Source organism: Bidens hawaiensis, unplaced genomic scaffold (assembly GCF_021521415.1).
Source record: "Bidens hawaiensis isolate Kalapana, Puna unplaced genomic scaffold, B.hawaiensis_p1.1 tig00025785_1, whole genome shotgun sequence".
Lineage (NCBI taxonomy): Eukaryota > Viridiplantae > Streptophyta > Magnoliopsida > Asterales > Asteraceae > Bidens > Bidens hawaiensis.
In genome coordinates, this window is record NW_027494130.1 from 229357 (window position 1) to 255801 (window position 26445).

General features: G+C 36.3%; 1 protein-coding gene across 1 annotated transcript; it reads left to right on the plus strand.

The window, feature by feature from the left end:
* The first annotated feature begins 2571 nt into the window (after positions 1-2571).
* Positions 2572-8329, plus strand: LOC143572256 (uncharacterized). Its single transcript, XM_077057465.1, has 2 exons — positions 2572-2662; positions 7232-8329. The coding sequence occupies exon 2, from the start codon at positions 7593-7595 to the stop codon at positions 8154-8156; it is 564 nt and encodes a 187-aa protein (XP_076913580.1). The 5' UTR covers positions 2572-2662; positions 7232-7592; the 3' UTR covers positions 8157-8329.
* Positions 8330-26445: the final 18116 nt, after the last annotated feature.

The following is a 26445-nucleotide window of genomic DNA, read 5'->3' on the forward strand; positions in this document are numbered from 1 at the left end:
GTATAATACATGAAATAGTGAAAAAAAAGGCTAGAAAATATGAAGAGTTGGTGTGGTTCGGTTAATTTCGGTTATTTTGGTTCAGTTTCATCAGTTTTCGATTCGATTTCAGTTAACGATGGTTATTGCTCAGCGTGATTATTACATAGTCTAGTTGGTCTTTACAGAAAATACAATTATTTAAAAATGTCTGAAAATAGGATAACATATATTTAAAAAGTGATCCGACCCGGTCCAGTTACTCTTAAAAAGGACCTTACGTTTCAGTTTTCACATTATCCCATCCTTTGACGTGTATGCTTACGACTTATCCCATCATTTTCACCTTCTTTATATGGTTTTGTCTATTAGTCTTACAACTTACAAAAATCTAATATTTTCAAAATTGATTAATTGAAATCAATGGCTTTTAATAAGTGGTAGTGGCAATTTTAAGTAGTGAGATTGTTTACTATGAAAAGTCTACCTCTGATCATGTGACACAGCATATATGTCTTAGAATGTATGCAATTTAATGATCTCTGATAACACTGGTAATATAATTACTTCTTCATTAAAATGAGATTGCATTTGACAACAAAACTTTTCGTTCAATTGATCATACTAATTTACGATATTAGCATACTTACGATGTTCCTAACTTATATATGTAACATATTCTTGTGCATTGTCACCGATCACTGTATTAGAGATATGGCGACCCAAGCAGTGACGAAACCAGAACTTTTCAACCAGAGGGTCGCAATGTAATTTTATTTCCATCCAAACTGAAACCATGGTTGTGGAAAGAAAAAATAAAGAATGTAATAGATCTCAAATCAAATAATATATAAAGTTTATTACATATAAAAAAACTTTTTATTCAGTATATATTTTTACATCGAAATAAAAGGCAAACGGCAAACAAGTTGCGCCACTAGTCTTTCTAGATTTCAAACCAAGTCTTTTATAAACTACGTTATTGATCTTTAAGTCAAAACTTTACTATGTATAATATGTTGAACTCGGATAAGTATATGTTCTTAATTTAAATAAATAACCTAATAAAAAGTAGACAAAAAGATTTATATCTTACATTCAAGATGGTTTATACATGAGCCTAGTGAAGGTATCATCTAGTGAATAGTTGTAGCCGTACATTTAAAGAGTTCACGTAACATTTTTCTTGAAGAATTAAATATAATAAATAAAAAAATAGGTTGTCAATTGGGCCAAGCTCGTTTTTCATAAAAACCCATGTTAACCATTTCATTAGTTAACTCAAAAATAATAATAAATCAGATATTTACACTTCTCTTATTCTTTATTCTCTTATACACAGTTTCCGGAATATTGCCATTATCGGTCGGAAAAACTTTGAGCAACCTTTATTCTTATTTTTTTTTAACTTTATTGCTTTAAAGAACACGATCTAGAGGGTCAACTATAATAAAACTATAAAAAAACGCTCTTAAAACTTTTAGCTTAGTACTTCGGTATACTATAACTTTGGCCGGCCGGAGGGTCAGCGGACCCTCCTGACCCTCCCGTAAATCCGTCCCTGGACCCAAGCACCATGCGGGTCAAGATACAATCTAACCTATTAGTTTAAATCCCACCAAAGGACATGTCCACACGTCATGCGATTAGAAGGCAATTCCAAAATCATCTCGCATGTAATCAAATCTACGGTACAATCCATTCAATAGTTATTGAACCAATCAAATGCAAGAAATCACTATCAAAGACATTAAATTTAACTATGACAGGTGACGTTTACCCACATCAACCACAAATAAAAGAACTCATATCCTCCTATCAATATACGTTCATCTTCTACACACTCTAAAGTCTAAGTACGTTACCTTCACTGTTTATCTCATATCGTTCTACTAATCCTTACGTTGGAGGTTAGTCATATAGAGGACCCCTACTTGCAGTGGCGAAGCTTGGGCGAGTTCGTCGGGGGGGCGGACTTAAAATGTATTATAAAAATCATAAGCTAGGGGGGCTCAAATTTTCGGTATAAAACGGATAAATTTACACTACGTATACAAATTTTTGGACGAAAACACGGTCAATTTACACTAACGCGCAAAAAAGGGGGCACCCCCGGCCCTAACGAAGCTTCGTCCTGCCTACTTGTGAGTCTGTAACGAGACTAATGATCAGTTTTGTAGGTCCAGTGTTCTTTAACAGATACACCTCATCTTCTACTACTCTGACCAAATAACAATTTATTCTTATAACTTATTGCTAGTTGGTTTGTTTGTAAAATTATCATATAACTATATATTATAGACTTATATTCATATTTACAATTATATTTATATTTTGTATGTATTATATATACACATTTGTCATATCTTATGACATCCAAGTATCCAACCACCAAATAATAATAATTTAACCACCAAATAATAATAATTTAGTGGATATAGCCAAATCTTGATCCGATCTAAGCCGTTAATCTCACCCGCATCCAACGGCCAATAACCCACCCAATTCACCCTTTTATTCTCCAAACTCTTGATCATGTGATCGTCTTTCTAATAATAATAATAATAATAATAATAATAATAATAATAATAATATTATTATTAACATAATCCACTTCGCTCAGGAATCATCTACAGATCCAACTATCCACAACCCACAATTTCATTTCATTTCTTCTTACAAGGTTTGATCTTTATTACCCAATTCTATTTTCGTATGTATGTTTATAATTAATTGGGTCTGATTTGATTTTAATTAGTTTAGTTATGGGTTCAATTTTGGATCTTGATTTATTGATTTGATTTGATTCGATTTGATTACTGTTTGTGTATTTGGTGGTTTATAGTTATTGATTTGAATATTGATCCTTTTATATATAACACAAACAGAACTACATCTGGATCTGGATAATGGGTAAGCGAGCTACAAGCTGCGCCGCTATCCCCCTTTTGAATTGCAAAGCCTATTCTACTAAATATAAATCCTTGGTTCCTCGGGCTCTGCGAGTCACTGTGGACCACCTTCTACACCCGCTCCAAGAAGCGAACCGCCTTGGGAGCTAGGGATCCAAAAGTGTCGAAGGGAAATGGAATGAACACGTGCTGATTCTCCAAACACGATGTCTCATGCTTAGCAACCTTTCTAGACTCCGCTCTCAAAACCGCATGTCCCGGTACGAAGCCACTATCTCTCAGCCCCACCAACGGGGACACCCCAGTGAGGTCAACACATGCATGCTTACCCCCTGCCCAGCCAAACACAAGAACATCCGCAGGACGCAGGGTAGATCTCTAAAAACTCATACATCAATAGAGAGCAAGCATAATCCCGAAAAACTTTCTGCCACCACCTCCATTACCCACCACCCTAACCCACCACCTCCATCTCCGCCTCACAGCTCCACCGTAACCCTCCCTTTCCGTCTCCGCCTCTCACCCACCACCGCCACTGCCGTTACCCCCCACCCCCATCTCCACCTCACTGCTCCACCCTTATTTTGCCACCGTCATCACCCATTCTCGGTTTTTGCTTATTTGGTCTTCTAGCATTTCATTTTTTGGGCGATTTGTTTTGAATGACATTAGTTTGGAGATTTCGCTAGTAATGCCCGCCAAGTGTTTGATTAAATGCCAACACCAAATTTTATTTTAATTTCCTTTATTTCCAAAAACAAAAAAAGTTTTAATTTTTTAAGTGATTTATGAGGGCCTGTGGTGGAGAGCCCGGTCCTAGCTCGGGCACGGGATTTGGCGTTGCCCCTTTAAAAATTTTCATGTTTGCAAAGATGGTATCCCGGGATACAAGGGGTACTCTAGGTTACTCATGCATTTTCAGCGGGATCACTTCAATGTAAAGGAAATGAGAGGTCAGTTAAAGGAGCGTCTTGCTTCGGACTTGGAACTCTACAATGACGTTGTCGAAACCTTGCGCTTGCTTAAGAACTGGTTATGCGGGGAGTGCATGGCCCTGCATGCCTTGAATAGGCCTTGTCTGCACGGAAAAGAAGTTGTTAAATGCACCCCACGTGCAGGAGGCGACTTTGATTTTATTGTGGGGATCCCTCAACCCCGCGATTCGCAGGTGGAACTTGGGAGTGGTCAGTCTGAGACGTTTGTGGTAGATGTCGCTCTCCTTGAGCGCGTCCTCGCCATTCCTATTGCCACTGTCAAGAGTATCCCGCCCGCGTGTCGCATGGCTTTTGCCCAAGCTTTGTCAGGGGGCTCCGTAAAGTGGTGGATGCCCCGAGGTCTATTGAGGCTTGGGTTAAACTTTTGTTGTTGCTTCGTTGCATATTACGTGTTGTCAAACCGGCTACTAGGCAAGAACGAAGGTCCGGTAACAGGAAATCGCTTCAATGTAGCTCCATTATGCGGGCTTTGGCTGTTTGGAAAGATGGGGCAGGTTTAGAAGAGTTGGTGCTATCGCTCCTTGAACTTCCAATGATGTGGGATTGCCAACATAAAGAAGATGGAGGGGGCAATATCAAGCAGTGCCTCCGGAAGGTAGCGGACGACCATTACACAGCGGCGATCAAAGTCCTGTGTTCATCCGGGGGTCGCGCCTGCCGGGGGAGATACTTTGAGAGCATTGATTGATAAACATCCTGTGGTGGACCCCCCGACCATGCCCTCCGTCGTGCCATCGGAACCAGCCTTGCAGGTGGACGGTGATTGTGTGTTGGAATGTATTAAAACCTTCCCGAAAGGTACATCTTGTGGGAGGGATGGTTTGCGGGCCCAACATATTTTAGACGCTTTCTATGGCCAGGGGTCTCCGACCGCCTCCGGGCTCTTAAAAGCCATCACTGATGTTGTCAACTTGTGGCTTGGGGGGCTTTGTCCAAAAGTTCTAGCGGAGTTCATTGCTTCGGCACCGTTAACCCCCCTGTTGAAGCCTGACAATGGAATTAGACCCATCGCAGTGGGGGCCATTTGGAGAAGATTGGTGTCGAAAGTCGCTATGCGTAAAATAGGGAAAAAGGTGGCTGCTTATCTAGGGGATTTCCAATTCGGGGTTGGGATCCCTAATAGGGCAGAAGCGGTATTGCATAGTGCTAACAGATTTTTGAGCGCGTTTCATTCTGACGGGTCCCTGGCTATGCTCACTGTTGATTTTTCTAACGCCTTCAACGAGGTGGATCGGACGACCCTTCTCAGGGAAGTTAGCTGCAAATGTCCATCCATCTTCTCATGGGTCCAGTTTTTATATGCCCGTCCCACCCGTTTATATGTGGGGGATACTCATATCGGGGCTTTTACTGGGGTGCAGCAAGGGGACCCCCTTGGCCCTCTTCTTTTTGCGTTGGTCCTTCATCCGCTCATCCTTAGGGTGCAGGGGACCTGTCCCTTGCCCTTCCATGCTTGGTATTTAGACGATGACACTATTATTGGTAAGGCTGAGGAGGTCGCTAGAGCGTTGGGCATTATTCGCTCAGAGGGGGCGTCTCTAGGGCTTAGGCTTAATATTCGTAAAACAGAGGTTTTTTGGCCGTCATGTTATAATTCGAAGAAAGTGTCGGGTTTATTCCCTGGAGAGATTAGCAGGCCTGCGATGGGAGTTAAACTCTTGGGGGGAGCGGTTAGTCGGGATACAGGGTTTATTCGGTCTTTGGCAACTAAAAGAGCTTTGAGGGCGGTTGAACTTATGAAACGCCTGCCGGACCTGAGGGACCCCCAAAGTGAGCTCCTTTTGTTACGCTCGTGCATGGGGGTTGCTAAGTTAGTGTTTGGGCTCCGGACCTGTCAACCTAAACATGTCAAAGAGGCTGTGTCCATCTTTGATGCGGGCCTGCGGGGGGCAATTGAAGATATTGTTGTGTGTGGAGGACCGCATTTTGGGGACCTCCAGTGGAGGTTGGCTTCCTTCCCTATGCGTTGCGGAGGCTTAGGAATTTTCTCGGCTGAGGATGTCTCCGCATATGCATTTGTGGCTTCCAGGTCTCAGTCGTGGAAATTGCAGGACCACGTCCTGCGAAACGCTGGTGTTACGGGAGTAGATCCTGACTACTCTTTAGCACTTGGTAATATTGAAACAACTCTCCCGAACCTTGATATAGGCGGTTTTACTGATAAGGAGACCGCCCCCAAGAAACCTCAACAAACCTTGGCGAGTGCTCTTTATGGTAAACACGTACATGATTTGGAGGAGCGATTCGATATGACCTCGAGACAAAAGACAGTTTTAGCTTGTCTCAAGGGGGCTCATGCCCAGGATTTTTTGACTGTTGTGCCCATTGAAGGTCTTGGGCAACGGGTGTCGGCAGTTGAATACAGAGCCATCCTTAAATACCGGCTTGTGATTCCCCTTTTCCCTCCAGATGAATTATGCCCCATTTGTAAAAAAACTTGTTTGGATAGATTCGGTGAGCATGCCCTCCACGGTAAGGAATTGCTGGGATTCAAGTATCGTCATGACTGGGTTAGAGATGTGTTATGGGATGTGCTTAGACGTGCCGGGATCTCAGCCAAGAAAGAGGCACCTGTTAACTTTTTGACTGATCCGCGTGAGGGAAGATCTACCCTGCGTCATGCGGATGTTCTTGTGATTTGAATTGTATATTATTGTATTGGTCTTGATCAATTGATTATTATTGATTACTTTCTTAGCTGTAGGCTTGGATTAAAATCTAATTAATTGGATATTAAATAATCCAAGTTATAATCAGAATCACTTAATTTAGGTAGGCCGCGAACGATTTGGTAGGAAATTCGTTCGATTAACTAAATGAGCAAACACAAACAAAGGCGATGTTCGTTCGACTTTAGTTTGTTTGTCTGTTCATTAAAGGTTTTTAATATTTTAATGACTTTGATAATCTTTATCATATGGATTTAAGCAAATTTATTAGCTAAAAAATACAGAAGCATGAGAATTATGTGATCATCTATTATGTAAAATTAACATATGAATGTTAAAAAAAACACCAACACAAATTTGGTAGTTTGAGAATTATGTGATCAGTATATATGTAAAATTAACATCTGTATATGAATATTAGAAAAAAAAACATCAACACAGATTTGGTAGCTGGAGTGAATCGTTGACACGACTCTTTCTCGATTAACCAAATCAAATAAATTATTGTTTGTGTAAGTTTGTGTTAGTCCGTTTGTGTTTGTGAACCGTTCACTTGTTAGGTTTGGTTCATTTACAAGCCTACATTTAGGGCATCTACAAATTATGTGAATATACATGTTTGTGTGGTGTACTTTATTATCTCATCCTTAAAATTGTTGATTTGATTTTCTTTCAGGCGAGTGTGCCATGTGAATTTGAACAAGAACAAGATTCGCCATTCGATTACTATTTATTTGACTTTTGCTACTTAAAAGGCTGTGAGAAATCAATACACAATGCTGCAACGGGGCGGTTTAACGGGTGCTCAACTTTCCCTTACAGTCACACTATCTCCGGTTCTTTCCGTTTGGGAATGTATTATTCGTAAAAAGAGGTATTCGTTCAGACCCGAGTGGTTGTAGGGGCAGGGGAAATCGTGATCGTTACATTAATAAAAAAAACAATCATAGTTCATAGTGATGATTTATACGTTTTAGAGAAGTTTATTGTTAAGTAATTAAAAAAGGTTTAGTTTTTTTATATAGAGTTTAGGTAAAATGGAGTGTGGTAAAGCGACATCTAGTGTTAGGAAAGTTAAGAAGAAGCAAGTGAAGGACGAGTTGGATCGTATCAAACAAGCTGAGAAGAAAAAAAGGCGTTTAGAGAAAGCCCTTGCAGCATCAGCAGCCATAATATTTGAGCTAGAGAAGAAGAATCAAAAGAAGAAAGAACAACAACAGAGGCTGGATGACGAGTGTGCAGCCATAGCCGAGGCGGTTGCTTTGCAGGTCCTGATTGGTGAAGAATCAGACAAGTCATGTGTTCAAGCCATGAAAGAAGAATGGTATCCATGGGGATATTGCGACAGTCGTGCTAGAACTAGAACGACAGCTACTGTTATTTCACACTCCTGTCAACTTCCCGTGAGTCCAAATGGAGATACAGGTCGGGTTTGTGTAGGATCCGGATACCAGTGGAACGGGTATAGGTATTTCTCGAGTGATGTTCATGCACCATATGTTATGGAGACAGACTGGGAACCTACGGAAGCTATTTCTTCACTCCAGATTGCAGACTATGGTGTGAACGCCTTTGTTTTCAATAGAATGATGAGAGGATGAAATGCGTCTTCAAGTGTTATGTTTGATGCAATGTTGATTTATTTCGTGTGTATTTACAGAGATCTTGATGAATCATTTGATCTTGTTTCTTAAAGTTTTCGTTTGTTAGTGAGAAATCAGATACTGGTACTAAAGTTTGGTGTTATTAAATAACAAAGTCCATAGTTGATGTTTGATGATGCCTTATGGTGTTGATAGATTGTGCATCTTTTATTTGTTTCTTCTCTAAACTAGCTGTATATTATCTTAACAAGAAATATACAATTGTAATCTTATTATATACAATCAATAATTCAATACGCAATTATCTTTTTCTATACAAGTTTTTGAACAGCTGTGTAAGTGCAAGTGTTACATGTGAGGATGGTAAGAAGTTGTGGTTCATGTTCTTGGTTTCAAAAAACATGAGACGCTTCGAGGTATTTAAAAGAAAAACGGTTCTTTTCAATTTGATTTTGAGTAATCAAGTGCTGGTTTTCATCTTCAAATTGATGAATTATGAATCTAATCGCATGTCGCGCTTTAGATGTTCTTTTATAAATCTGAGCAAATGTACTAATGCCTAAGTAACTGTGACACCTGATTTTATTGTTTTAGAAACCATAGCTTGGAGAAATAAGAATGTGATTGCTAGTTTATGACAAGAATAATCTCAATTACGACCGTTCGATTACACTCTCGAACATGTCACATTGCCTTAATTTGCGTTTGTCATTCGATAATTTGCAAAAAAAAAAAAAGGATGAGCAATTAATTGACATTTTATTTTAATTAATCTCGGTGATGGAAAAATGAGGTGGGTAGGCGAAGTGAAGGGAAAACTAGTGAACTAATGATTTTACATAGGTGCATTTGGTATCGAGTACATGGCTTGGTATTTAAGTAATCCTGTTATCATACCAATGTGGTACGATATTCGGTATCCACTTTTCTTGAAATACAGTTCTAGTTCTTATACTGATTCAATATTGATATCATATGTAACAAGTACTGGTACCTATTGAACCGTACCATACCAATAGATTCGATACGACATTCGACACTCACTTTTCTTGAAATTCGCCACCCGTTTTTAGGTACAACCGTAGCCGTATAGGTAGTGATCTCATCTCTACCATAATGTTGATTAAATTGTAGTAAGTTTGAATTAAGTAAAGATTCAGATTAAATAGCTAGTTTACTAGTAAACTGTGCATACGATATAAATTGTAGTTATATAAATTATTGGGGGTTCGTTCTATGATTTAGTCTTAAGGCTTGGCAGTTTTTATAAAATTTATTTTTATTACTATTACTTGTACTAAATTGATAGAATTACACGAGGGTTTTTATAATATACATACCTTATAAAATAATAAGGTCATTTCGCATGTAATATATGAGTTGTTTGTTGATGCAATGATCCCAATTCCTAAATATAAATATATATCGATGTTTTTATGGATAACTTTGTTCACACTTAAAACTTATAGTCTAATAATGCATCGCATATCATTTTATAACACGATTAAACATTGAAGATTTGAATATGTAAGATTGGTGGTTGTCTTATCACTAACATATTCTTTTTAAAGTATTTCTAGGTGATCGTATAGAAAATTAGTAAAAAATAAGTTTTAAAGACAAATGAAGAAGAAATATTGAACGGGTATTAACACCCATACGATATTTTGCAGCTGAATTTTATATAACCTTTGTAGGAATTTTGAAGAGGGAATAGATTTGAACTTATATTTTATTTTGTAATCAAATAGATGGGTTGTCATTTGGTTATGTAAAAGTTATCGGTGCCAATTGCATTACACGCTAGTTTTGAATCGGCAAGAAGATGAAGTGTGATAGATTCATATCAGAGTCCAAAGGTTTTATCGATTAGGGTACCTAGGCTTAAACCAGAGAGCATGACTAATAGGAATAGATAAGGATTGTAAAATCTATCATGTGTAGGATGTGTGGAGCCGATGGATGTTATCTCTCTAACCTAGTTGAGTCAATGAAGACTTAATATTAAGTAATTTAGTATAGGATATGACCATGAGGTGAACACACCGGTGTCACAAAACACACCAATTGAAGTATATTCCATGTAGTTACTTGTAGTATATAGTATCTAAGTACCACTCGACACTGAAGACATGGTAGGCGGAAATGTGAACGTCAAACCAACTTCTGCATGGAATATGTGGATCAGGCATTATAGGGAACTCATGAACAAAACGCCAATTAAAAAATAATGAAAGAAAAGCTAGAAGTGGGCAAGAAAAAAACGGTTATTAATGGAAATCAGTTAGCAAAAATAAGGTTTAAACTTTAAACACATCTGATAGAAGAAGTATTGAAAGGGTATTAGCAAGGTGAAGTGTGATAGATTCATATCCGAGTCCCAAGGTTTTAACGATTATGATTTAAACCTAGGCTTAAACCATAGAGTGTGACTGATAGGAAATGTGAACTCACCGGTGTCACAAAACACACCAATTGAAGTATCAAGTGATGATTCCATGTAGTTACTTGTAGTATAAAGTACCTCAGTACCACCCAACACTGAAGACATGGTAGGCGGAAACGTGAACTTCAAACCAACTTCAGCATGGAATATGTGGATCGAGCATTATAGGGAACTCATGAACAAAACGCCAATTAAGAAAGAGTGAAAGAAAAGCTAGAAGTGGGATCAGTTAACTTTGGGAAAGCTTTATATGAAATAAATAACATTATGATAATAGTTTTGTGTTATAAATAAATGAGCGCAAGGTTGTGAATTTTTACGTAATAAACATTTTGTTTTTAGTAAACAAAGTTGTGTTGAAATGAGATTTAAGAATTCTTTTTATATTCTATCGCCTTCAAGATGCCAAAGAAAGGAGGACCGTTGTCACAAATATGTGGACTGTTTAGACTTTAGATATACTAGGAGAGGATTAAATGAAAAAATAATAACACAGAGAAAAAGATAGCACGCTATAAAAGAAAACATTAAGTCACAACACTTCTAAATCTAAGAAGATATAGCTTCAAAATTCATTGCTAATGCAATGAGAACCCGATCAGTTCTAACCACTGAAAATAAACAAAATTCTTTGAATATTCGAGGTTAGTCCCACATTTGGTACCCATGAATCGGGATAATTAGTTGTTATATATGGTGATAAAGTAAAGGCGACAAGGCCAAAAACAGTTAATTTGGTAGTGGAGTTCGTCGTAATGTTAAACAATGGAATGACAAGAATAAAAGAAGCAACTTGAAAGCCTGAGTTCAAGAAGTTATTTAAGTAGCTATTTAAGTGAAGTATATTAGCTTCCAAATCAAGCAGCCATTTAAGTGAGCTAAGATGAGTTCATGCATAATCGCATGACACATGGAGAGCGTTTAAAACCTAAGACACACGTGACCACAATCCTAGCATGCGCAAAGCCAATCAAACAAATTGTCGGAAGCCACAATGGGGTGGTGGGTTGAGAAAATCACCTAGTGTTCAGTAGGGTACAATTTTAATTAGGGTTCGTGTATGTAACCAACGCATGCGATAAGGGCTACTTGGACGTGATTTGAATTTGTTCTAGATGGTGTAGTGGTTCATAACCAAAGACATAGGCAAGTGGTGTGATTTGACCTAGAATCGTTAAAGATTAAGAATCTGTCGACCTATTTGGTTTTCCGGTGAACAATTGCAGTGACGCTAGTAGCGCTTGATGTAATAAATGCTATAAAAATCATGAAATGCTTGCGAAAGGATAAAAACTTATGATGTTTTAAAGCAAAACAGAATTCACTCAATAAATTTGATAGTCTTAGCATGAACGATAGATTGTTTTAAAGTATGTATGCATGCATGGATTTAGAGGTACACAAAAAATCCGAACCCGGAACCGGACCCCAAAAAAAAACCCAAAACCGGTTTTTTTATACCCGATCCTACACGTAGGGTACAGATAGAATATGCATTTCAGTACCAAAACTCGTACCCCCGAACCGGACCCGTAGGGTACAGATAGGGAATACATAAAAATGCGTGTGTAATTATGCATTGCCTTGGTTAGAGGTGAAGGGCGCTTCGGCGGTCGTGGTGCCTACCGTTCTAGACCTAATCCTAAATCACCAGTTACCAAGCGTATGATATTGTTGATGAAGTGTACAAGGTGAGGCGTGTACCATGCTCGAAATAATGGTCAAGGTAATTAAAGTCTGTGACTAAAGAGACTCGGCTGTGAAAAAAAGACAAGGAGCCTTTATGGTAGTAAAATGATGTTACATTTTCCCAGTGGATCACAAAATTGGATACGAAAATCAAGATCATTAATTGCAAGGAAGACCAAGTATGTTTCATTTGTTTGTATATTAGGCTAGCCCGTATGCTGGTGGCATAACATTATACAAGCCATGGGTAAAAGAGATATCTAGAGAATGAAATGGGAAGAGTTAAAGAGACCTGTGTTCAAACAATTTTGCTAGACTATTGAACCAGACAAGATCGAGAAGGTTTCTAAAACGACTGGGATCTTGCGGGAAAACATGAATCACCGTGAGTGTACAAAATGTAATAAAATATCACCTAATTCTTGATTTGGTGACTCCTAAAGCTAAAAAGAACAATGATATGTACATGGATTGCCATTTGACGTATGAAGGCTAGTATGACAGCTTAAACTAGCACGTTTTGGTCAGTTCGTAAGTTGAGTTTAGGGGAAAGTTATATGATTAGCGAGAAAAAATGCCTTCGCCGAAACCAAGATTAAACAAGTTCGTAATGGCAACCATGAGTTTGTAGAAAAAGATGGCTAGGATAAAAGTAGTGGATCCACGCGAGAAATGTAGGAACATTTGACAGAATTCAAGCTAGGAACAAATTTATGATTTCAATGCGGAAAGTGAGACACTATCATCGCGACCACCCGAACTCTTAGAAGTGCCATAACTGTGGCCGGAACTTTACACATGTTCAAAGACTGCAAAAATCCAAAAGCCTACGATGGTTCCTAATATTCCTTTGTTTATGTAATGGATTGGTACATATGCTTGCATGATGTTTTTGGTAATGAGATTTAACCGATAAATTGATCATTTTTTACTCTGTGCTCTTTATTGCTTCCTACCTTTTTGTGTGTGCGTGATAAAGTTTAAAGTTGATATTACGTGATGTTTGTAGGTTATGCCTACTAGAGCCTACAAAACCCTGGAGGCAATGAAAGTTGGAAGATTTGTTTGATGTAATATGACTTCAAAGATATGCTACTATACGCTATGTAAAGTTATGGGAAATATGGTACAAGCCTAGGGTTATGGTTACGGATCCTTAGAACGATAGTTCTTACGAACTAGGAGGGGGGACCGGAGTTGATGAAAGGCGGTATGATTAAAGGGGCCTATGGTTACGGAAGTTTAGTTTTAATAGTTTTATGATCACACATGGAAAGAAGTAAAATATGAGAATATAGAAATTTTGATGGATTTAGGAAAGGCTGGATGGGTATCGACTATCGAGCCATGACGTGTAGTTTTAAAATGGCCACTTTGTATAGTTTTACCGATTTTGGGTTGAGTGGATACTTGTATGATTTTACAATAGATTATGTATAAACCTAGATATATAATACGTGAGTTTATGTTATTATTTATAGATGGATATATGTTTAAAGAAGATCAAATGTGAATGAAAGAATAATAGAAAGAAATATGATGCCATTTTTGGCATAAATGAAGTTTATGGATCTCGCATAGGTCATGCATGAAGATCCCATACACCTAAACCAATCGGATATAGGTGACATACATATATAAAAGTTCTTACCCATGTCATGGACATTGTAAAGGGATGGGCATTGGTTTCAATCATAATCCAATAGTGAACTATTTGCTTATAAATGACCTAACTTACAAGACGTTCAAGTAAGCAAAAAGTCAATTTTTGTTGAGCAACTACTGCCAAGTGAAGAAGTTAAAAAGGAAGCAATTTGTACCGTAAATGGAAAAATGGAACCGCCAATGAGGTGCAAAATATATGTGCAAATTAGAATTTGAAATAAAGGAGTATCCTCATGTGTTCAATAATCTCGAGGACGAGATAAACATAAAGAGGGAAGAATGTAAAACCTCCTATAAAGCATACCGTATTATAGTATCTAGATACTTGTATATATATATATATATATATATATATATATATATTTAAAGGTGAGGGACTAATCGATTAACTCTAAAAAGAACTATACAACACATGATTTAAGAGTCTAGAGCAGTATTCTTCTCCTTAAATATGTGGAGACAATTGTGCATATGGTCCTAAGTGTGTTACTAGACTATAAGGGATTAAAGCATACATTTAATTAGAAAATTTTGAATATGATGCAACACGATGGAAGTCTTGATGCAACACGATGGAAGTCTTAATTGACTATGTTTATAAGACTCGTTATCTTGAAATTAAGATGAATGTAGTTGATGAGTATAGCTAATATGTAAAGGAGTTAAGTGCATTTTAGTACCTGTGATTTGGCCAACTATGCAACTTTAGTACATATTCTTTATTTTATGTAAATGGCTACCTCAGTTTCAGAAAAATTGCATTTTTAGTACTTGTTTTCTAACCCCGTCTATTTTTTCCGTTAAGTCAGGGATAATTTGGTAACTTCGTTGTTTTATTTGTTTTTTTTCTTTTCTTTTATACGCTTATATATTGTAAACCCAAAATCCCCAAATCATAAAATCAAAATCCAAATCCAAATCATAAAAAATTGCATTTTTAGTACTTCTACATGGAATTGTATATACGGTCCTAAGTGTGTTACTATATTATAGGAGTTTAAAGCATATATTTAATTAGAAAATTTTGAATATGATGCAACAAGATGGAATTCTTAATTAACTGTGTTTATGAGACTCGTTATCTTGAAATTAAGATGAATGTAGTTGATGACTCTTTCAGCTAAATGGGAAGACTATAGCTAATATGTAAAGAGAAAATTTTGAATTAGTAAATGGAAGCTTACTCAATTTTCTATTTGTTAAGATTGAAAAACAGGTTGAGTCAAGCTTCTTTGACAGCTCGAGAAGCATTTGCAGAAGTTTGTTAAAGGATTTGTTTCTCAAGAACATAAGTTTCGTGTTCGCTTTGGTAACTATTCTCAAGTTGCGGAGCGAATTAATAATGAAGTTTGAGTTACTCTTTGTTCAAAAGAGACCCAAGTGGGTGGTTGAAGTGTGTAGATTATTTGTATATAAAGTCATCTAGCAAAAGATAACAGTATTTAGAAATTTTGATGTTTGAGAAAATGGGTCACATACACCACAAATGGTCGACGAATTATCTCTACACAACCCTCAGTAGCTCACGGGGTCGCAAAGACAAGTCCCTAGGTTGACACGTGTAACCCCAACTATACCCGCACTTTTTTTTTGGCAATTGGAATGAGCAGTTCTTATGGGGATTAGCAATAGATCATCCTATAAGAGTATCCTATAGTAGTAACGTGCATAACCAAACTCAAACTCTCGGAATTCACAGTTTGGCCTTCTGTGAGAACCATAGGCTCTAAATGTAAAGCTCTAGCACATATACTAAGGTTCACCTATATCAATTCATATGTTCTAATACTACGTCGTCATACACATCATTTTTAACCATCATTTTGTTTAGTATTTTACCAACTTAAGTGAAAGGCATTGTGTATAAGAGATCGCATGCTGATGCTAGGGATTCGTTCGGAAGATAAGAGTTGTCTTGGAATCTACTGTTCGTGATGCTATTGTTGATGAAGTTTACGAGGGGATTCATGTACCATGCTCGAAATCATGGTCAAGGTAATTAAAAGTCGTGAATAAAGAGACTCGACTGTGAAGAAAGACAATAACCAAGGAGCCTTTATGGTACTAAGGATGTTGTAATTTCTCACCATTGGATTATAGAAATGGATATGGAAATCATGGATAAAAGAGTTATCCAGAGAATGAAGTGGGAAGAGTTAAAGAGACATGTCACCTAATTCCATATTTGGCTTCTAAAATTGAAATGAATTTGATGTAAGAAGACTAGTGTTGACAGCTTAATCTAGCACATTCTGGTCATCAGTTGAGTTTAGAGGAAAGTTATATGATTAGCAAGAAGAAATGCCATCGCCGGAACCAAGAAGAGATGGGCCGCCAGTGTTAATTAGATTAAACAAGTTCGTGATGACATCCATGAGCTTTTAGAAAAGATGGCTAGAATGAACTGGTGGATCCACGCGAGAAATGTAGTAGCAACATTTGTCAAAATTCAAGGTAGGAACAAATTTATGATTTCAATGTGGAAAGCAGAACACTATCATCATGAATACCCAAACTCTTAGAAGTGCCATAATTGTGGCGGAACTTGTTACATGATCAAAGACTGCAAAAAATCCAAAGCCTAGGAGGGTTCCTAAATACTCCTTTATTTATGTTATGGATTGGTACACATGCTTGCTATAATGTTTTTAGTAATGTGATCGAACCCATGAATTGATCATTTTTTACTTTGTGTGCTTTATTGCTTTCTACCTTTTTGTGTGCACTTAATAAAGTTTAAAGTTAGATGTTATATGATGTTTGTAAGTTATGCCTTAACGGACTAGGGCCTACAAAACCTTGAAGGTCATGAAAGTTGGATGATTCGTTGGATGTAATATGACTCAATGCTATGCTACTGTATGCCATGTAAAGTTATGAGAAGTATAGCACAAGTCAAAGTTACTGTGGGGGGGGGGGGGTGTAGTTGATGAAAGGTGGTACGATTAAAGGGGCCTAGGGTTACAAAAGTTTAGTTCTAACAATTTCATGGATCAAACATGGAAAGAAGTAAAATTTGAGAATAAGAAAATTTTGTCGGATTAACGAAAAGCAGGAGAGATTTCGAGTCGCGTCATGCGACGAGACATGACGGATGAGTTTTATATGACCACTTTGTATAGTTTTTACTGTTTTTGGGTTGATGTCATGCTTGTATGATTTTACAAAATAGATTATGTGCAGATTTTGAGTATATGCCATGCATATAAGGAGCAATTTGTACTGTAATGAGGTGCAAAATATGTGTAGTTTAGAGTATGAAATAAAGAAGTATCTTCATTTGTTCAACTAATCTCGAGGATGAGATAAAAGTTAAGAGGGAAATACTTATGTGCAGATTAGAGTCCAGAGCAGTATTCTCCTTAAATCTATGGAGGCAATTGTGTATACGGGTACTAAGTGTGTTACTAAACCAAAAGAGTTTAAAGCATGCATTCAATTAGAAAGATTTGAATATTATGCAATAAGATGGAAGTCTTAAGTGACTATGATTACGAGATTCGTTTACCTTGAAATTAAGATAAATGTAGTAGATGCTTGCAGTTGAAAGGGAAGAGTAGAACTAATACTTAAAAGAGAAAAATTTGAAATAGAAAAAACGGAAGCTTAATCGATAATTATCTAAATAATTATCGGAGAGGATAGATTGTTAAGAATGAAAAAGAGGTTGACGAATTGTTAGAAATAACTCAACATATGAATCATCCACTTGGTTTTTTCAAGGTTCTTTGACATCTTAAGAAGCATTGGCAGAAGTTTGTTCAAGGATTGGTTTCTCAAGAACATAAAGTTTATTTTGCGCTTTGATAACCATTCTCAAGTTGAGGAGTGAATTAATGAAGTTTGAGTCGTTTGGTTTCTCTTTGCTCAAAAGAGACCCAAGTGGGAGGTTGAAGTGTGAGATTATTTGTAACTAAAAATATCTAGTAAAAGATAATTGGATTTTAAATCTTGATGTCTTCGAAAACTTGGTAAATAATGACCCTTTCAAAACTTTTACTTTAATTAAGGACAGAGATCAATGGGTCACATACACCAAGAATGATCGACCAATTATCTCTACACAACCCTCAGTAGCTCATGGGATCGCAAAGACGAGTCCCTAAGTTGACACGCGTAACCCCAACTATATCCGCATTTTTTTGGTAATTAGCTTGAGCGGTTCTTATAGGGCTTAGCGATAAATCATCCTATAAGAGGATTCTATATAGTAACATGCATAACTAAACTAAACTCTCCGGATTCACAATATTGTTTTCTATGAATCCCCATATACTCAAGGGTTTGCCTACATCCATTCAGATGTTCTAATACTATCCCGACATACACATATCATTTTTAAGCGTGATTTTCTTTAGTATTTTACCAGTTTAAGTGAAGGCATAGTGTGTAACAGATCTCATGTTGATGTTTGGGACAAAATTATTAATTTGTTGGGCTCAAGAATAGACAAAAAAGAAAGAGCTATCGTATCTATGTTAGGACGCTTTATTTTAACACCGTGAATTTAATAAATGTCTTTTATCGCAAACCATTTTATCTATTGATAAACTCTTATTTATATGTGAATCTTAATAAGTTAAGTCTTAATTAATTTATCCTTTCAAAAATTCATGTTTTACTTTTCAATTAATTAAATCTTAACATGAGGTACATAAAATTAAATTTAAATACCTCGTCGTTTAGTTTGTGTTGTTTAGTTCTATAACCATATTAAAACATCTTGTATGTTTTACTTGTATATTCTTATCCCTTAGTTTAGACAACCACAAGTTGCAAATCAAGCCGCATAATGTTTGATATTGCTAGAGCCAATTAGCAACATCAAACAGGTCAAAGGGACAATTTTAAAACCTACATTCCTAAATCCGCTCGCACTTGCTTAAAGATGCCCATTACCTTCTCCGTGACATCTTTGTTTCTCCGCTTCTTGATCTTCATCTTAAAGCTTGCTCTTGTCGTGGCTTCATTAAATTACAATCATCATAAATTGAAAAATAGCCTAACTATTACAACACAGATTATAAAACACCAAAAAAATACATCCATAAAACCAACAAAACACAAACAACCATAAAAATAAACACAACCACGGGTCTAGGGCTTGATTTGCAACAACACAATAATTCATAAACAAAATGTAAAGGAAGCAACCCTTTGCCAAATAAAAGTTTTGGCAAAGTAAATGCAAATTGCTTTAATCGGTTAAATCGATAGTCGTTTTAAAGATTCGCAAAAGTGGCTCCATACCACCGTTGGGTTCGTACACATGTTTTAAAGTTAACTACCTTAGAAATCTTGTGTACGAACCATTCATGACCTTCGGTGGTTCAGATGCGAATACAATAAAACTTGGATACACAACCATAGAAAAGTAAGAAATTTGTACCTTACGGGTTTGTAGAAACTGTACGAAGCTGAAACGCCACGAAGCAACAATCGGGTTCTAAATCTGGTAACGCAAAATACCACACGAGGCAAAAACCTGAAACTGCTTCTGGTCTTGCGATCACAGCCCAAAAGAGAAACAGCCAGCTTCCTGTGCGCGATGAAGCTACCAGTCTCTGTTTATCTAGAATGGAGGATTAACAGTAATGCATTGTCCTGAACCTGCAAGAACGGGAAAACTCAACAACAATGTAGTCTCTCAGCAAATTAGAAAACAAGAAAATAACAAAGAGATGTTGCAAAGACAGAAAAAAATGAATACAAAATAACCAGTAATGAAATTTACTAATGATGCTATAAATCGAGTGTAAAAAAATTAATTAGGTAACGGGATGAAATATATAATAAACTAGCAAATATGCAGGTTGAGAAGGTCGGATAACGACTCAACGATCGGGTAAAAATACTACTTAAATTTTATAAATCTGGCAAAATGTCTAAGCATATTTAGAATATAGTTTTAAATAAGAGCTCTATTTGGGTTGAATGGATTAAGGAGTATAAGTTAAAGGGTAAGTGTTTGTGGGATGTGTGGGAATCTAACAGAGACACTTGGAGTTGGAAAATGATTTTGCAGTCTAGAGCACATGTAAGGTCTAACTGTGTTTTTAAATTAGGTATATATGAACATGTCTCTAGAAGAGAGATAAAGTCTGCTGGATGAGTGAATTCAATATTGATACTAAGTTGATTGATTTTTAAAGCAATGATGAATGGAATTTCCCATCTTTCTGGTTTTACAAATATACAGAGTTATTTGATTCTTGGCCTGATACATTGGATTGAAAGAGTAACGATATGGTTTAGCGGAAGTGTTATGACAGACTAACTGTATGATCTGTTAAGGAGTTATTTGATGCCTCGGTCTAGGGAAGTCTTGTTACTCAAAAAGGAGGATGTGAATTGTCATGACTTTGTGTGTGGTTTAGTCAGAATATCCCTAAGCATGTTTTTATCTCTTGGCTAGCTTTCAAGTATAGGTTGTTAACACAAGATAGGATGATGGCTTGGGAGGGTTTTGGTGACTTAACATGTGTGTTTTGAGTATGGTTATTCCGAGAATGTTTGGAATCTGATTAAGCCTTTGGCTAAGTTGGATGGTGCTCCTAATTCTTTGAGTTCTTTGCCTAATTACATTGGCTCAATGCATATGAATAAGTTTATCTAGAATGTGATTAAAAGATTAGTGGTAGCTGCTACGATCTATTATATCTGACAAGAGAGGAATAATAGGACTTTTAAACAGATTGAAAGGTCTCCAAGGGCTCTTGTGAAGGTTATTTTTGATTTGAGACTCTTGGGATCAGCTTTAGTGAACGGGTGACCATCTTTAGAGTTCAATATTCGAATAGGGATTCGACAAGGAGACACTCTCTCACCATTTTTGTTTATTATTGCTATGGAATCTCTTCATGTGACATTGAAAACCGCATGTTCAGGAGATCTCTTTAAGGGCATCCGAACACCTCGTAGCGGGACTCTTATATCACATCTATCCTACGTAGACAATGCGCTATTTATTGGTGAATGGTGCCCCTCTAATATTATGTATCTAAACCGTATTCTAAGATGCTTTTATATTATTTTTGGGCTTAAGATCAATTTGAAAGAGAGTACTTTGTTTGGTGTCAAGTTAGAATTGAAGGAGGTGGAAGATATGGCTTCGGTATTGATCTGTAAACCTGCTAAATATCGTTACTGCACTTAGGTCTACCGATCAGCGCAAATATATGCTTAACTAAGAACTGGCAGCCAGCCATTGATAAGTTTGACACAAAACTGTCCAAAAGGAAAGTCTTTTGGAGGTCATCTAACACTCGTTAAATTGTTTTTAGGAAGTTTGGGTACATATTTCTTCTCTATGCTTAAAGCTCTGATAAAGGTGTTAAAGCAACTAGAAAGCAAAAGATGAAGATTCTTATGGGGCGGGAACAAGGAAAAAGATAAAATTAGTTGGCTCGCATGGAAAAAGATAGTTCTTGACAAAAAGTGTGGTGGTCTTAACGTGGGTATTTCGCAGCTAATTAGCACGTTTTTTGCTCATTAATGGTGATCCCGTTATAAGAATGATAACTCTTCACTTTGGGTAAAGGTATATTAGCCTGTTGGAAAACAACATGGCAAAAACGAGCTCAAGATCTAAGTTGATGGACATGTTATAGTTACAAATGGGGTTGGGAGATAAAACTTTGGTTTGGCTAGATACATGGGTTAGTCACAACCATTGAAATCAAGCAACCTGCTGCTATTTGCCAATTGACATGGAGAGCGAGAAATATGTTACAGTTAAAGAGTGTTATAGAAAGTGGATGACTAAGTGACTTGGCTTTGGAGGTGGAAAAAAATTCCCAATTCGGTATAGCAAATATTAGAGTTTCATGACTGTATGATTTTAGTTTCTATGATGATGTGAGGTTGTTGGATGTGCCGGATACATATGGATTTGGAATGAATAGAAAGGCACAAAAGCCTCTTTCTTGGTGAAAACGGTATGGAAAATAGATAATTCGAAGGATCAAGAGGTCGACCTTAGATTTTGGTTAAACTAGGTATAATAAAGGTAAATAATTTTATTTGGAAATAACTTCTAGATCATATAGTTAAAGTATAGTTAAAGAGTGTTATTTGAAAGTGAATGACGAAGTGACTTGGGTTTGAAAGTGAATGGCGAGGTGACTTGGGTTTGAAGCACACATACATAAGGGTACGTTTTGTATCAATTCAAATGTCCTAATACTACGACGGCATAATGAAATATGCATATCATTTTGTTTAGTATTTTACCGGTTTAAGTAAATTCATAGCATCTATCTTAGGACAGTTTTATTTAATACTTTAAATTTAATAAGTGTGATTTTATCACGAATCATTTTATCTATTTTTTAAACTCTTTTATTTACATGTGAATTTTAAATAAATTAAAGTCTCATTTAATTTATTTTTTTCAAAATCTCTTGTTTTAACTTTAATTAATTAAAATCATACACGAAGTAAATAAATTTTAATACCTCGTAGTTTAAATTGTGTTGTTTAGTTCTTAAACCATTTTAAAATATCTTAATAGTTATAATATACTTGTATATTTTAAACCCTGAGTCTAAACAACACAGGTTGCAAATCAAGCCATATGATGTTTGATATTGCTAGAGCCAATTAGCAACATCAAACAGGTCAAGGGGACAATTTAAAAACTTCATTCTTCAATAATATCGCACTTGCTTCAAGATGTCCATCACCTTCCCTGTGACATCTTTGTTCCTCCGCTTCTTGATCTTCATGTTTCCATCTTAAATCTTGTTCGTCTTGGTTTGATTACAGTACAATGATCATAAATTGCTTACAAAGATAACCTCACTATTACAACACGGATTATAAGACCAAAAAAATGCAAACCACCATAAAAATAAACACAACCAGAGGTCTAGGGCTTGATTTGCAACCAACACAATAATTCAATATTAAGAAAACTTAAAGGTAGCAACCATTTGCCAAACAAAAGTTTTGGCAAAGTAAATCTAAATTGATTTAATCGGTTTTAACCGATAAGAGTTTTAAAGATTCGCAAAAGTGGCTCCAATACTACTGTCGGGATTCGTACACAGGTTTATAAATTAATTATTTCATAAATCTTTTGTGTATGAACCATTCTCGACCTTCAGTAGTCCAGATGCGAATACAACAAAACTTAAATACACAACCATAGAAAAGTAAGAAACTTGTACCTTTCTGGTTTGTGGAAACTGCACCAAACTGAAACACCACGAGACAACTCGGTTTTCAAATCCGCTAATGAAAAACATCACACAAGGCAAACCCCCGAAACTGCTTGAAACTGGTTCTGGCCTTCCGATCACGACCGAAAGAGAAACAGTCGGCTTCCTTTGCGCGACGGAGCTGCCAGTCTAAGTTTTATCCAGAATTTCAACCCAAAACCTCATTAGGTAATTGTGGAATTCTGTGAAACTACCAAAACAAAAGCCATCATTACCTCGTAAAAATAAGTTAGAAAATTGATGTCTTTTTTTTTAAACGAGAATATACGTTGTACCAATGTAATGGGTAAAACATACCTTTCAGAGCATCAATATGAAACTAGAGACAAAAGAGCTTCAAACTTCAAGAATGAAGGATTAGAAATAGGTCCTCCTACGGTGTACCCGGTGTTACTTAGTTGGTCGTTCCAAAAAAAGAAATAAGTCCTCCTACAACAGTAATGAATTGCCCTGAACATGCAAAAATGGGAAAACTCAACAATAATGTAGTGTCTCAGCAAATTAGAAAACAAAATATTTAACCAATAATGAAAGTTACAAATAATGCTACAGGTGACGAGATGAAATATATATTGAACTACAAAAAGTGCAAGTTGAGGGGGGGGGGGGGGGGGAATTTAACGGGTCAAAACGGTTAAGAGTCAGAATGGACCGATTTAAAAATGAAAATTTTAATTGGGGTCAAGACTGGTTTATTTAAAAAATGGTTAGTTTCCCAAAAGCAGGACGAAACAATTTAATAAAAATGAGAATGTAACACAAAAAAGAAAAAAGAGAATAATTTGACAAACAAAAAAAACGGTAAGCAAAACAACATACATCAAACAACTTTACAATGTTGAATACTGATGTAAACTTGTTCTTTTAGAAAGACGACTTCCAACATTATAACAGGACAACTTGAACCCTTTTAAACCCAAGCCCATTGACTCTCCAGCAAAAAGAGTAAAAGATGTTTAAGAACCTAACTTTGGTTATCTTATTATGAAACATGCTCTTTTGAGAAATGGTAAACTTTGACTTTTGCAGTCAAACAAGATACTTTTTGACTCAAAATTCTCTTAAAGCAATTTTATATTTCTATCAAACCAAATTCAAACACTACTTATATAACCTGGAGCAATAATTTCAAACAGGTAGTTCGATTTAGTTACCTGATATGACGAACCGAGTGGTTCTGTTTGATCGGTGTCGCCAGAAGGTGTTTCATGTAGAGCGGTAATGCATTACCCCGAACCTGCAAGAATGGGAAAACGGATATAATTACAAATACAAAGTTATTAAAAGCACAAAGGGGAAAACCGATATTATTTACAAATAATGCTACAGGTGACGAGATGAAATATGTATTGAACTAGCAAATGTGCAGGTTGAGCGGGTCAGGTAACCAGTCAATGATTGGGTAAAAAGACTACTTAAATTTAGCATATCTGAGCAAAATGGACAAATCAGGTTGGGCTGAGTAACGGGTCAAAACGGTTAAGAGTCAGAATGGGCCGATTTAAAAATGAATATTTTAATTAGGGTCAAGACGGGGCTTTTTAAAAAATGGTTAATATCCCAAAAGCAGGATGAACAATTTTTTTAAAAATAAAAAAATGAGAATGTCACACAAAAAAAGAGAGAATAATTTGACAAACAAAAAAAACGGTACGCAAAACAACATACACCAATGACCAAACAACTTTACAATGTTGAATATATCACCATGTAAGACTTCCAAACCCATTTTGACTCTCCAGCAAAAAGAGTAAAAGATGTTTAAGAACTTAACTTTGGTTATCTTATCATGAAATATGCTCTTTTGAGAAAAGGTAAACTTTGACTTTTGCAGTCAAACAAGATACTTTTTGACTCAAAATTCTCTTAAAGCAATTTTATATTTCTATCAAACCAATTTCAAACACGTCATATATAACCTGAAGCAATAATCTTTTATTCAAAAATATATAGTTATGATAGAATATAATATCTGTATATTTTATGAACAAACTTAAAAGAAGTTTCAACTAAAAGCTCTTAAAAATTAAAATTAAGGGCGGACGCTCATTAAGATGATGATTCAATGTTTCTAGATAATGCAGATTAGAAGATTGCAAAATTTGCCTGTTTAACCCATTAGTATACTTAGAAGTAAAAAACTTGACCCATTTGAAGATTGGTTGACTTAGGCAAATAAAAAATCAGCTAAAAGGGAGCAAGTCAAATAGGTCAAACAGATTGGATCTGGATGTCCTAAATTGTCCCGATTTATTGATCTAGAGCGATATTTTAACAGTATGAATTTGTGTAGGTATTAAACATTTTAGAAAAAAAATAAAGAAACAGATAAAAAAAGTTTAGCAGATCGACTCGACCCATTTATGAAAGCAAACTAGGTGGTTGGGTATTCATTAAACCCATAACTTTTAAAGTTTACAAAGTTCAAAATTTTGACCAAACAACTAAGATCATCCGTGTAATTTACTCTTAATTAATAGTTCTCCAATTAAACCAGAACAAACTAAATATTGATTAATTAATTTCATCCCCAATTTATATTTATTTCATGGGCAAAAGTAATTAGGTTCTTGGTGACGGGGTGCATATTGAAACCGGTTAGAAAGTAAACTGAACTGCCAGTTTATAAGTGGTTTGAGAACAAACCGAACCGGATTCGAAGTATCTAGTGTGTCGTTTATTGGTACACTCACATGGAACAAAATCATACTAACAAGAAGTTCGATTTAGTTACCTGTTCGGACGTACCGGAGATGATGAACAGAGTGGTCCTGTGTGATCGGTGTTGCCAGAATGTGTTTCACATAGAGCAATAAAGCATTACCCCGAATCAGAGATGATAAACCGAATGGTTCTGTTTGATCGGGGTCGCCAGAAGGTGTTTCACATAGAGTGGCAATGCATTACCCCGAACCTGCAAGAATGGGAAAACCGATATGATTACGAATATGAAAATATTATAAACATATATGAACGTAGTTGTAACAAGAATTTTCAACTACATCTCCTATTTGCAATATCATTTATTGGAGGTTTCTAAAGTTTATGAGGGGTTTATCACCACATTTGCATTGGGTTGAAACTAGTTTTGTAAAAACCTAAACTACCATTAGTCATAGTTTGATGTATGACTAACAGGGTAATTTGGTCTTTTCGGAAAATCTGGACACGGGAAAGAACTGTGTCAGTTTGAAAGTTTGCCAAATAGGGTCAGTAAAGAAAACATTTGGACTCTTTTGTTAAAGGCGCGTTTTCTATGGACTTA

Bases quoted from the DNA above. Each gene is read 5' to 3' on its own strand.
- LOC143572256 (XM_077057465.1), top strand. From the start codon at position 7,593: ATGGAGTGTGGTAAAGCGACATCTAGTGTTAGGAAAGTTAAGAAGAAG.